General features: G+C 37.4%; 1 protein-coding gene across 2 annotated transcripts in view; it reads right to left on the reverse strand.

The window, feature by feature from the left end:
* Positions 1-6,599: 6,599 nt before the first annotated feature.
* The window catches only part of LOC109630347 (CD166 antigen homolog), a 40,296-nt gene continuing 32,038 nt past the window's right edge, over positions 6,600-14,857 (reverse strand). Inside the window, exons 10-16 of one of the 2 annotated variants that reach the window (XM_069534492.1) lie at positions 14,691-14,817; positions 13,943-14,064; positions 10,948-11,080; positions 9,858-9,887; positions 9,285-9,396; positions 8,405-8,540; positions 6,600-8,296 (exon numbers count right to left, since the gene is read on the reverse strand). In XM_069534492.1, the coding sequence (XP_069390593.1) occupies positions 8,438-8,540; positions 9,285-9,396; positions 9,858-9,887; positions 10,948-11,080; positions 13,943-14,064; positions 14,691-14,817 (627 nt within the window). In that variant the 3' untranslated portion in view covers positions 6,600-8,296; positions 8,405-8,437. The remainder of the gene's footprint in view (positions 8,297-8,404; positions 8,541-9,284; positions 9,397-9,857; positions 9,888-10,947; positions 11,081-13,942; positions 14,065-14,690; positions 14,818-14,857) is intronic. The other variant, XM_069534493.1, reaches the window with a different exon arrangement.

A 14,857-nucleotide genomic window follows, 5' to 3' on the forward strand; every position in this document is an offset into this window, starting at 1 on the left:
TATTCAAATACTTTATATTTACAGAGGGGACCCTCTCTAAGGAGGCCGCCTTGTTTTTTACATTAGTCCAGACTGGACAAACTAAACACCTTTTGAGTTTTTATGACAAATGAACCTACCACAGGTTCTTTTTCATGTTTGGAAGGAGAGGGTGAGGTGAGGGGTGTTCAGCTGCAACATGAAATTTCAACACTAGATATCACAAAATTCGACACACTGTACCTTTACAAGTTAAGTTAGGTGGCTACAAGAAACAAAAAAAAATTGTCAGTGCAGTTATTAATTACAAATATTGTTCACATGAACTTTGTTGCTTTCAAACAGCAATGAAAGCTATTCTCCGTTTACAAGAGGTTTAGGTGAAACTATCAATTTAGCACATTTGCTCTCATGAAAACTCCATGGGAAGATTTGTTGTTTGAAAGGTCCATCCTCCAGTGTTACACTAAAAGCATTGAGTGGCATTACAATATATAGATATCAAATAAAAGTGTATATTCCCTTTGCTGATAAATACAACAGATTTTTTAAGATGTAAAACACGTTCATGATTGTTTTTGCTTCTAAAGAACTGAGGACAACATGGTCAGTTTCTGTAAATGCTGCAGTTACATGCTTGTTGAGTTTACACATGGAAAGTTTTAGAGGAAGGAACAAACATGAAGCTCCTTTATGCACTTTGGTTAAATATTAACTTTGTTTTCAGATCCAAAGCTGCCAAAGAAAGTGTGATTTTTATACAAAGAGTTGTCTATCCTCCATTTGTTTCTAATTTATTTAATGATTATCATTGCTGCTTCATTGATCAAATTGTACATATGAGGAGGATAGAGTTAGGATGCTCAATCCAATGCTGGTATTGGGGGAGTATTGGTGTTCATGCTAACTAAATTTAACATGGAATAAACATGTGGTCAGCATTGATGATTGCAGCTTATGTGGTCACATCTGGCACATTCTTTAAAGTCAGCAGGAAACTATTCAGTAGCTGATGAAGAGAGTCATTGAGAAGCCTTCTGGTCTTGTTTCATGCTTTGCACAAATGTTTCCACTGATCTATTTGTGGAGCAGAACAAATATATCTCACTATACACCCACTTTAAGAGACCTCCCAAATTCTTGGTCACTAAATTGATGAATATTGTTGCTCAAAAAGTTTTTCAAGGAAACAAAATCAACCAGGCTTTTGATGTGCATGGCTCTGCTCCATGAACATCTGTCCCAGCTGAGCACATGAAAACTATATAAATGTGAATGGTTCGTTCAGTTACTACCGCACCTCTTTTTTATATCATAAGGCCGGATACTAACAACCAACACTTTTTTTTTGTTGGAAAGGCTCTTCAGTCGATCAAACTTCACCACCCTTTTTTATTTGCATCTTTCATACAAGTTAGTTTTAATTTTGTTGTGATTTAACAAAATGAATCACAGCCCTATATTGTTTAAAAGCCAGGGATTAAAATACATTCCAAGTTACTTTTGATTTAAATATGTGTTTAACATGTTTGCTTCTTCTTGAACCAGTCAGCAAGCCACCAGCAAACTTACATCGATGACATGTTTTGGATAAACCAAATAGGAGGGTATTTGTAGGTTATATGTTCAATGTCTCCAGAGATGCCATTTGTTGATCAGCACAGCCATTTTAAAAATTAAGTGCTTATCAATAACTTTATAAATATAAATACTTTATAAATGGTGAGTATACTACATATCTGTGTATCAATCACATTACCATGTCCATGTATTGCTGCAAACTTCTCATTGCTACCATGTTGTATTTACATGAGTTATTATCATGGGAATAAAGATGTTGGTTCTATTATCGGGTCTCTTTCGTCTCTGGACAGAAGGGAGTAACTGGAGCTGTGTTCAGAGTGAATGGGTTGTATCATGGATCATGTCTGGCCTCTCAGACAGTCTGCTCAGATGCAAGTGGAACCAATCAGTTTGTTGCTCCCCCAAGATCTTCCATCCGGTTTTAAAAATGTCTCCATATTGTTCATGTGAGTGATTGGAATTTCCATACAAGTGCAATAAAGTAACAAAATATACACCTCAGTCAAATTGGGATTCTGAAATTTGTTTTCAGTATTGCAAATATTTACTTCTGGGGCCTTGGATCCTGTGTGATCTCTTGAGTGGATATGAGTGTGTGCATTAGACTCAGAGAGAGCCATGACAATACTTCAGCTGAAGTTCAGCTATAGTTTTGAGATTAATAAAAAACCCTACAGGTTAGTTCTGGGTCAAAGGTGACACTGAGGTGTTTTGTCCTTTGGCTTAATGTAATCATAAGAATTCAACACCTCAATTGATGTCTCGATCCATAGGTCCATCTATTCTCCTGACAATAGTTTATTCTGTTGGGATTATGATGCACTTCAGTCTTTGGATGAAAGGTTGGTTACATCATGACTAGATTGCAATCTGCAATCTGCAAACCACACACACGAACACTTGTGGGAAACTCTCAGACACTAGGGGAACGGATGATAAAAGCTGCGGCCCGTCAGTAGATTCAAACCTCAGACTCATACAGTGCTAACCGCTGCTGTCCCTAAATAATGATTGTCTAGTCCAGGGTTTCCACCTTAACTGGTCACAACACAGTCAGAGAAGCTGTTGACACAACCTATACCAGGAAATTACGCCAAGACTCAGAACTCTACATATATCTTTTACTCTGTAATGTTACACATAAAAAACACATCCAGTCGTGTGGTCCCGTTCTGTGGTTTTGGTATAAAGCAGAATATTTCAGTCTAAAGTCACACAGACTTTTGAGGAAATATTTATTGTGGTCAGGATTGTTAAAATATGTTTCATTTATAGCCCCAGTAAAACAATGTTCAATTTTTCCCGAATGTTATTATCTCGTGTCATTTTATATTTAGTGATTTTCCCTTCCTTATTGAAGGAAGACTTTTATTAAAACTGACTCACGATTAAAACTCATAATTGAAGAATTAGATCTTTGATGTCTACTTACAAGCCTTGTTTTAATACCAGTTTCCATTGCTTTATTTTCAACATATAGCAAGTTTATCAGCTTCTTTAAACATATTTATTGACCAAGTTGCAGGTGATTATTTTTAGAAAACAATGGTGTTTACTGTCACCTTTTTTCCTATGTTAGTCAATAATGGCCATTTAATGGTCATTCGACTTTAAAGGTACAGTGTGTAGAATTATGTGATATCTAGTGTTGAAAGTGCATGTTGCAGCTGAACACCCCTCACCTCACCCTCTCCTTCCAAACATAAAAAAATAACCTGTTGTAGCCTTAAGTTTTCATAAAAACTCAAAAGGTGTTGAGTTTGTCCAGTCTAAAGAAAACTACAATTCATACAATTTACATGAAATGAACTATTGAAAACATCATGAGAATTATTCTACATTAAATTTCTGCCAATAGATCCCTTTCACCCAAATCTTACACACTGGACAATTTCATTGTTAGCTGATGATTATGGACTGATATATGACCTCCTCAGCTTTTAACAGAAACAGATGTTCTTAAAAACTATTTGACATTTAACAATATTCGCACCAAAGACACAGGATCACTTGTGAAGCACAAGACTTTTAGGTGAAACGTTTGATTTTCACTCTAATAGTAATGCTCTCGTGGTCCATTTTATATTGTTATCTTTTAGATGTACTATTTGGCCGACTACAGCTTTTACTTACCAACCAAACCAAACACTCTATCTGATGCAGGGTGTGTTTGAGTGGATGTTGTCTGAGTCACTCTCAAGAAACTGTATCAAGTGTGGTTTTCAACAGCAGTCTGCGTTCACCACAGAGAGCCTAATGCACACAAAGCAACAGAAAACAGGATGAATGCACGACCAGCTTCTCGCCACACCTAATGTTCTAAGTCTAGAGAAAAAGAAACATATTTAATGTGGTAATTCATAATCAATAAGTGACTAAAGTAATAGTTTACGAGTTACGAAGAGCAAATGGTCCAAAGCTTTTCTTTCCATTTCATTTGTCACTGTGAAGCCTCCCAACTTTTTAACAGTATTTAAGTGTCATTAATTCATAATATTGTTTCTGCTGTTCTGCCGACCTTTATGAATGTAAATGAGGCCAAAATAAATAAATACAGTTCAACAGCACCACAAACTGCAGCCTCTAAAATCAAGTCAGGTTTATTTATCAAGCGTGTTTAAAACATCCTGAGTCGACCAAAGTGTTGTAAGAAATGAAAAAAGTACAAGAATAAAACAAATACTAGAAGAGCACTCGGTAGACCACATAGTGTAACTCCACCAAGGCCCAACAGTTCCCTTATATTCCATTTGAATATAAAATACTGAAGATACATATAAACTGCAGATTCTCTCCTGGACTCAAATGATCTCAGCTACACATCAGTGATAGTTACAGCTTTCTAACTCTATTTGTTACCATACACACATTTAAACATGTTATATCCAGATTATTTTTTATACTTTAAAAACATTTAAGAACTGGATTCTAATTTATATGACCATATACACCACGGTCAAAATCTATGGCGCTTATTTCTTTGTTCTGTTAAGTAAGGCTCGTTGAGTTAAAGGTTTCTTTACGCTTCATTTTGAGATATGTTCTCTTTACTTATGTGCTAACAAGTCAATTATCAAGATCTCTCTTCATCAAATGTTATTTGATGGCACATGGACACTTTGAGGCTAACTGTAATATTTTGGTTGGCTCTTTCTTTCTACAGGCCTCAAACTTTTCCAGTTTAATCTTATACATACATGCCATTCACCCATTTAGGCACACATTCATACACACACACTGATGATAGAACCATAGTGGTGAGGTTGGGCTCAGTCTCTTCACACTTTGACTTTGGTCTGGAGGAGCTGTAAGAACGTAACCGACCTTCTGATCAGTGGACGACCTGCTCCACCTCCTGAGCCACCACTGCCATCTAATTATATTATGTATAAATCATAATCATTGTTTTATGGTAAACAGGCGATTCAGGAAAAAAAAGGCTATTTATAACATTTTGGTTTTATCAAGCAGAACTTTAATTACTTTTTTGTGAAACTGGTGATGTCATGAAAAGATGTTAAATAATAGATATTTTCCGAACTTTGTTACAGTCTGTTTAAAAATGTGAGCTTTAATTAAATGTATCCTCACACCCTCAGAGTTAAAATAAGAGTCCATTGTGCATCTTGTGTGTTCCACCTTCAGCTGACATGTTCCTGTTCAGTCTCTTTGCCCAGAATAAAGATATTCAACATACTCTGCAGCCACAGGATGGCAGCAGAAGCTTATTTGGTTGGTATCAGACACACACATGTCTTCAGTTATTGTCTACATTTTATCTAACGATAGGGATGGAGATGTAAAACCAGCTATTACCACCACAAGGTCAAAGGAATTGAAAAAAACCTACTGTCTACAAAATATGTGAAAAAGTAAATGTACAGTAGAATATTTGTTTATAGTATCTTTGACCAAATGATGTGTACTCAGAATAAGTCAGACTTGGGCTACCCAGTGAATATAATGGTGTTTTTGTCATGTTCTACAAAATTACTTAAAGCTTCTGCAGAGACACCCTCACCAAGTATAGGATAATAGATTCCAAACACACTGACAGCATCGTACAGTATTTTAAGTTACAGAAGTACTCTGAGCTTTTACTAAAGTAAACACAGCAACACATTGCATTAAAAAAAGTATTTAAGTATCAAAATTTAAAGTAATCATTACGTAGAATCCCACCTTTCAGCAAGCTATGTTTATATATTATATGTGTTATATCATAAGGAGCAATTTAATATCTCACCTGTTTGAGGCAATGTAAATGATTTACTACTTTAAAGACGAAGACATTCCTCATTTTTTTTGTTGATTATTTTTCTCGAGCTTTAAGAATGTGCCATGAATGTGTTAAGTATATTTTGCTCTCAAATTCTAGATATTTCATACACAGTCCCTCCATGTTCCTGGTCACACCGATAACAGAACTGTTCTCTCTGAAGCCTAACAGTTATTAAATAATCAGGTTTTGTTTTTTTCAATGTGTCGATAAGAGTTCATGTCTTTTTAGATTCTGCCATTGACATAAACTCAGGTCAGTTCTTACATGAAATTGCGATCAAATCAGTTTGTCCAAAGAGATGAAAACTTATTTCCATTCAGTCTGTTGCCTTCGTTTGATCATTATTATCAAGTATCAGAAACAATCCAAATATAAAAGATCCTGAAAAGCTTTGATTTTCTTTTTAATATTGAAGCATAATCATTTCCATCAAATTCCACATCAGATTCTATTAAACCCACTCAGGCGAGTTTATTATGTGTTTCATAAAGTGAAACTACTTCTTTTGTCCTTTCAGAATTGCATATGTTTGTCAGCTATTTGTTTTTCTTTTCTCTGCTCACATAAATACTTCTGTTTTGCTCTATTTTCTGAAATATTCATAGTTTTGCAAAAGTACTGAACAAGTCAGTGTAGTGAATCTACAGCATCGTTCCATATGTTCTCTCTGCGTGTATACAAGTGGAAAAACATTCTACTGCTTTAAGTTTCTAAAGATGAAAAGTGTACGAACATAGTGACCATTCAGCTGAAGTAACTTTTCCGAATGTACATTTTATTTTAAACAAAAGTACAAAAACAAACATCAGATATTTACAGTACTTGCATGGCAATGTTCACTTTCTTTGGTCAGTCTTCCAATTTGATGGTTTTACACAAGGTAGGCAACAAACAGCACCGCTGAGGTCTGAGATCAGAACATGCTGAATCTGAATCTATTATTAAACCGGACACTGAGCAACCTTCTGGTGACTCAGAACTTAATTACATTTTGTAGAGTCTGCAAGCAATTCATCAATCCAAGATGTGAGTTATGTGACAAATACTGAATTTGCCTACCAGGATATTCAAATTAGTTCAATATAAATAGCAAAAAGAAATGTAAAAGCACATACTTCACAATTATATCCTGGCCTCAGTACATTTTCAGATTTAGTAAATGCTGTTTAAAGACCAAAAACATGTGACATGTACAGCTGCGTGTATTCCATGGTATTCTACACAAATTTGAACATGAAAACATGAACCCTAGTGCACGTCACAAACCGAAGCAACAACAGGTAGATTTTCAAAAGAAGGCTAACATACCATAACGGCCACTTTGAGACGAACATCCTGTCCAATCTGTGTCCTCGATTATAAAATTATGCCATAGCTGAATAATGAACAGGCATTCTTTCAACACTGAAGGAGCACAAATTAAGAATTAATTTACAACCTTGATGGATAAAACTACAATATCCGGTCATGACTACAGGCTTGAGGACATTCCCCTGGGAATCAGAAAACAAAAAAAACACTTTATGTAAAAGAAAAAGAATCTGTGCATTCAAACTAAAGCCAGTGGGTTTAATTAAGCTCATACATTCTCTCAATAATCTACCTGCTTGTGTAATTACAGTGGCTATGTTGAATGTACAATGGATTGAAAAAACAAAAAAAAGAGACGGGCAAGAATGACATTGCGTCATTTTTCTCTCGTGGTTACTTTCCATGAAGGTACACACAATCAAATAACAAGAAAATCATGTAACACCAAAGAACTCACATCACCTACTTCCTGCATGTAAATCAGATTACCATCTATTCCTAATGCCGAGTATAACAATATACCCATAGCCCTTTCAGGAGTCTTATCTCAAATTTTCGTGACCTTATTAACGCCTGGCTTATAATGAATGAACAGATTTATTTAAAGGCAGACGTCGTTTGACTTCGATGACGTAAAACAAAGAAGCGGTGGCAATGACGTCCCCTCGGGCCCTGCTATGTCTCTGAGGGCCGAAAGAGTCAAACGTGGACTAAATCAGGCCTACACGTCCTCAACAACAAAAGGCAACTGGTCTAGAAGTCATTTTACTTGCATTGACTAACAAAACCAAAAAAAGATTCAAATCTTCTCAGTTTCCCAAAAGTTCCATTCTAACAAACATGAATCCTAATAGACGAGTTTACACATGTATCAGTAGTGCAGACGAGTTATGTATAATCACATACAGTTTCCATTCATTTCTTTTCTTTTTTTTTTTTCTTAAGGGAATGGAGGGGTGAGAGGTCATGGGGGCTCTGAAGGGGAGGGGGGGTGGTGGTGTTTGGATATGCTGTTGAGTAAAATTCTCCCTGAAACCAAATCCAAACCATCTTCATATCAATGTACATGTGTGTTTTTCTTTTCTTTTTTTCTTCCAAAGACAGAGGTGAAGAGAAATGTGCAAAAGTTCCACGTTCTCACTGGAAAGAGAAGAAGACATTTCAATTAAATTTCCATTTCATTTGAAGGATGATAACTTTTTTTTGTACTATTTATCTAAGCTGATGATGGAGACGTTTTTTTTCTACCTTTCACATTCCCACAGGATGCTTGCTCTTTCTTTACACCTCAGCTTTTTGGCTGTTCTCCTCCACTTTCTCCTCCAGCTTTTTCTCCTCCTCAGAGGAACCGTTCTCCTTCTCGCCGGTCTTCCAGCTGCCCTGCCTGTTTACAAGAAAACATGACATGATGATAATGCTTCCTATGCACATTGTGCGTTGGCAACACACCATCGCTGTCCTAATGGAAGTGGTATACTCCTGTAAAGAGCAACATGTTAGTGTTTAATCCAAACAAAAGCTCCAGTGTAAAAATGTTTTACTGTTCATTTTCATGTTATAAATAGCAGTATTGCTATCTTTGCATGTACTAAAACTAACATGTTTAGTCTACTGTGTACTTGATGGGTACTTTCTGATGACTGAGTATACACCACGCATCTAACTTACAACCTTGTGTATGTGTTAATTTTATTAAGACATCACAACTGGATTTGGAGCACAAGTAGGTTAGTTACATATCATCAGTCTTGATGGCTTTGTACTGTTTGTTTTTCTACTGTCATTTATTCTCCTTATATGTACATGCATCTTTTAGCTACTGTCAAAATATACAATATAACATTTATCACAATATTCTAACCATGTATCTAAGTAAATTAGTCAAAACATAGAGCTTGATTTGTTCAGCAAAAAAATAACAAGATATTAAAAATAGTATGAACCGATTCAGTATAACTGTTACTGAAACAACTTTCTTATGAAATCACTGGAGGCTGTAAATATAATGAAGTGATGAAGTGACTAGGATAAAAAGGTTGGCTCTGGGGCGTATTATGAATCTGATAAAGATTAGCATCATTTTCAAGAGGATGAACATTTGCAGGGAGGTTCACTGTTGACTTCTTACTTGGATTTCTTCATGTAGACCCAGTACGCCAGACCAACAATGAGGGTGGCGACGAGGAGACCGACTACGACTCCAACCACCAACTTGGTTTGGTCGCTGTCCTCCGATTGATCTGTAACAAAGACAAAACAGAAACATCAGACATTGACTCTGTATGAAACTCCAGCCTGAGTGCATGAGAAGTGCAAAAAAAGCCATTTTGTGCCATAAATGCGCTGATGAATGGAAACATCCGCATGATACATGGTCATGACTCACTGAGTTAAATGTTAATGACAGATATTATTAGGTTATGACTCATTGCATCAGCCAGTGGGATTATGGACAATGCTGGCATATTGTCAGGATGCTGGTAACTCCATTCCTCTTCATCCTCCTTCATCATACAAGTGCTTTATTAACAGGAACACACTGTCCAAACATTGGTTTTCAAGTACCACAGTCCAAGGTGATGTTGAAGGTAAATATTTGTTATAGAGCCTCCGTTCAGTGAACACTTGATTCCCCGGGGTCTTTACCCGCCGCTCCCTCCTCCCACCGTTTCTTACAAGCAAGAAGACATCTACGACTTACCTTGTTTATCCATTCTCACCTCCACAAATACTGAAATCAGATATAAAATAAAATTAACGTCCAACCAAAAGAAAACAAAAACAAGCTTGATGTCTGGAAGAAAATTACTACTCTACTTCTATTCTATGTTTGCATGCAAGTACTTCAAAGAGGGAACAGATTAAATCCAGCATCCTAACACACACACAAACACACACACACACACACACACACACACACACACACACACACACACACACACACACACTGAGCAAGGAGTGTCCCAAACACACAGGAATGAGTAAGCAAGAAAGCAGAGGACGATGAAAACGCTGCACAACAGAGTATTACGTGCTAGGTGCATGCATCAGGTACATTTTGACAGTGACATAGTGATGATGAGTTACGAGGGTCACAGTGAATGAGAAAGCAAACCACCAACAATATATACATATCAGAAAAATGTTTAAATCCTCAAATGAGAAATGTTCCAGTACTGAAACCAGCATCAGAAATACCTGATCCAATAACACGTCGGTTCCCCCCAGATATGGCAATATTCAAAACAGCAGTTGCGCTGTACTGCCACTTCTATACACGACATCAGCTGTTCATTTTTTTTAATGCACAGGTATCAGATCGGTACTTGGTATCGGCAGGTGGCATTGGGCAGGGTACACCATGGACAGGTATCAGAACATTGCTAATTCTAAATTACCATCATGTATCTGATTATTTTTTTTACCTTTACCTAACCTTTTAAAAATGATCCTTCTAATAAATCAAAAAGATTCTGTCTTTCTTTCTGTCTACACCTAGGTTGAGATCATCAAAGTACAGCAAGATTTCTAGATTTAATACTAATAAATGAGAAGGACATTTAAGTCTACAACAATAAAAGTACATAGATTCAAAATAAATTAGGTGGGTTTACTCTCAAGTAAGATACCTGCTAAATAATTTTAGTTTTTATTAAAACATCTCAATGTTATAGTTGACATGCAGACAGAGACAGAGAGTTCATGAGAAGAGTAGGAAAACATGTACGAAGGCAGATCTCGGCTTTAGGAGGAATTTAAAGCAGAGGGAGGCGAGAGGAGCAAACACTTACAGGATGACACATTTATAGACCTGGTATCCGTGCCAAACTCATTGATCACCGTACAAGACACAGTTAGATTTGCAGAGGGCACAACTGTGATCTTGTGTGTAATCTTTCCGTTGACGAATGGACTCTCCTCAGGCTGCACAGAGAGAGGCAAATGAAATAAATACAAGTGTTAGCTCTCACACATCCAACATGGGGGAGTTTAAGGATTATTTACGGCACTAGGAGGCGATGTTGGTCTGATGAATAACTGAGGCTCTCCTTGACAAAGGCACAGCGTGTGTGCCTCTGGGTTATATACACTTGAGTCTCAGAGGAGAACCCCAGACACAAAGACAAACTGCCAACACCCTTTTCACATCCTCCACATATGCAAGAAGAGGAAGTGGCAATTTTGTAAATAACCATTACTGAGCCTGTAATCAAGTCGTACATTATTCTCTCGGCGAGCAGGGTGTGAAGGATACAAAGGTGGGAGAAAAAAAATCAACTTTGACTGAGATGATAGAAATGTGCAATTTCCAAAATGCATTGTCCCTGAGTGACAGAGTTCAGTGCTTCAGTGTGCATTAATAATTATTACACAGGGTTCGGCTGTAATTTAAAGGTTAGACACTGAAAGGGCTGAAACGAATTACAACCGTCCCACATGCCCTCAAGTTCATTTTCATACCGTTCGTATAATTCACATAAGTCACTGAGTGGCTCTGCTATCAGTGCACGCACAGGTGCACCATTGCAACAAAAGTCCATTCGAAAAACAGACTCTTTTTGTCTTGTGTGACAGAATTAAGAAACTTACTCCACTTGGAAAAGTCTGAAGCAGATAAGTAAGAAAATGTGTGATAGCTGGGGAAAATACTAACAGTGCAGACCACCGTGCCCATGACAGGGTGCATTCAGTCACTCTGCAATACAGGGCAAACCTTAAATTGTTTTTTATTTTTTTGCTTCCTCACAAACTCCAGGGGGAGCAGGCTCGAGCAGACTGCCTCTGGTAGTCACACCACACCTCTGCTGATGTTATTCATAGATTTGTTCTGAGGAAAACAATACCATTACATTTTGAACAACTATATGATCATCTCAGTGGTTTTTCTACGGTGCTAATGGAACTGTTTATGGAGTCCGCACACTCAATAAGTGAATTTTAAGACGTTTGATGAAGCCGATGCCTAAACACGATGAAACAACACAGTGGATTCCAATTTTCCAAATGAAGCAAAAATTGGTTTTCTATTCACCTGCTGCAGAGAGAAATCCCCAACAATAGTTCCTGTCTACTTTAGAGGCTGTTGCTACTATAGTGCTGAGCGATATGGCTGAAAATGATATCGGGGTAAATACTTTCATACCTGTCGATATTGATTATCACGATAAATGTGGCATTATAATTTATAGGTTTAAAGATTGATGTTTGCTGAATGAAGGCTGTGGTTTTAAATTCTTCTTTCTGAGCTGAGAATGACAAACACTTGATAAACAGAAGAACATTTCACAATTCTTCTGTGATAACCAGTATTGATTAGTCAGATAATGAATGACTCGATAAAATGAACAAAGTTCATTTGAAAACTTAAATCAACTTCAAGTGTTTCTAGGTGGACTTTAGAGAAGCCACTTATTATAACTGGCATCTTCTTTTTAGATCAATAAATCATTACATTCAATTGTTAACAAGCACATCAGGGGAAACTGTCTCCTCAAGGTGCGATTTAAAAAAAAAAGTGCTTGTCATCGCTGTTGCAACCGTCTGAGATGAGAGTGATGATAAATTCTGTGGTTCAGTTATTCTGCTGCGTCGAACTTCACATTCTGGTGCATTTTCCAGGTTTTGCAAAGGCTGGTTCAAATTAAGTGCAGGCTTCGACAACCCTGACAACCTTTTGAAGCAGCTCTGCTGTTTCTGCTGCAGTGGGTTGTCAACAAATGCAAAGATACAGATTTCAGCTTTAAAGTTTGAATCCTTGAAATCTTGATTCAATCAAACCCTGTTTTTGATCTGATCCATAGTAGATATTTGTAAGTAATATCCCTTCAAGGTAACAAAGTAGTTTTCAGTGATGAGGAGGTTATGTTTTTTTTCATTTTTGTTTGTTTGTCTTTTAGCAGGATTACCCAAAAACTACTCTACTTATTTATTTTTAAACTTGGTGGAAGAGTGAGCCATGGGACCAGGAGGAGCCCAGTAACTCAGGCACCAATCATGTTCACAAATGAGTTAATGTTTTCAATCTTATTCATGTTACGCAGCAAAGGGCAATGAATAATGGGGATCTATTACAAGTGAAAATTAAAATAGCATGCTGGCTAACTGGCTAGTGTGTTTTTCTGAATTTGACCCATGAAAGTTACCTTGAATAATTGGGCATTTCCCTCATTGAACATTGTTGGAGACATTTTGGATAAGGTCAGTAAGCAGCATATATTTACAGTATATAACATAGGTCAAGTCGAATTCTTAAATATTATATTGTTAATTCAGTTTTCAGTCAGACTTTGATCAGGTTCAGGCACCGAGACTGCTGAGATGTGTTTGGTGGACGATCAAGCTTTGTGGTTAAAATAAACACTTTTACATTTCACATGTTCTGCCAGGACTTGTCCCATGTGACTCATTACATTGGCCCACCGGAGCCTAAAACCAGGATCTAAACATCCTAATATTGATATTGGTTATCAAATAGCATCTGCCATATCTTTTTCAACTAAACTCCAGCATTTAAATAACAATCACAGCACTGCTGCTTTTGTTACTGTTAATAATCTGTGTTTCCCCTCAAGCTCTCTTCAAGCCAAAAGACTGTGGAGACTTTTCTGTGTGCTGACAGCAGAAGAGGTTGATGGTACATTAAAAATAAAATCTTCTCTTGGTCGTGATGAATAAATGTATGTGCAGTTATCTAACATTGATGGATACGACCTTCAGACATCGCAACAATTATGAGTGGAAGGACGGGAACAAGGGCTCGTGCTGTAACAGAGTGAGTGTGCATACCGAGGTGCCATTGATGCTCCAGGACACGGCCGGCTTCGGGGCACCTTCAGCTTCACACATCAGGACCTTGTGTTGTCCGTCTTCGCCGCGGTGCTTGGACAACTGTCTGATCACTGGAGGACCTGCAACAGGACGTAACTCTTCAGATACATCTGAATGAGAAAGTGATTTGTCATGGATGCATTCATGGAAACAGCTAAAACCACCGAGACCTGTCTTTAAGAAAAGAGTTGGTAAGCCCCCGCCAAGGTGGTAATGTTTTTAGCCCTGTCTGTTTGTTGTTAGCCGATTCAAAATATAATTGATTTCCACAAAGCCTGGTGAAAGAATGTGGAATAGGTCGAGAAAGAACCAGTAACATTTTGGTGCGGATCTGGATCAGGGGGCGGAATCAGGAATTGTCTTCCACTTTTTTTAACATTGCCAGAATGGAAGATTTTTTTTTTACTGATGTCCCAGAGAAAGATTGATAATAATAATCTCTCGTTTCAAATTAGGATATCTATTATAAGCGTTTGTAATTTGGTGCGGCTTTATTGAATTTAAAGGGGTTGTTGGTGGTATGTGCTCTACGGAGTTCCCTTCTAGATTAGCATATGTCCTATGCTTTCTTGCTGGGATGAGACGACAGACACCACTGACTGTAGTTTTATATTTGCTGCACAGACATGGGAGGGGTGTCGATAGTCTCATTTAGCTCGAAGCAATGTGACAAATACTCCCTGAGTTTCCGAGTTTAAATCCTTACCTTTAACAAGCAGCTCAAAAGAAGCTTTTTGGCTCAGGTGTCCCATCTTCACCTTGCACTCATAGAGGCCTGAGTCAGAGTAGGTCAGCTTGGTAAACTTGGGCTCTTTGTCCAATTTCACATTATCCTGGATGGAAAGAAAATGATATCAGCGCTATCGATAACAA

This window comes from Paralichthys olivaceus, chromosome 11 (genome assembly GCF_024713975.1).
Source record: "Paralichthys olivaceus isolate ysfri-2021 chromosome 11, ASM2471397v2, whole genome shotgun sequence".
Lineage (NCBI taxonomy): Eukaryota > Metazoa > Chordata > Actinopteri > Pleuronectiformes > Paralichthyidae > Paralichthys > Paralichthys olivaceus.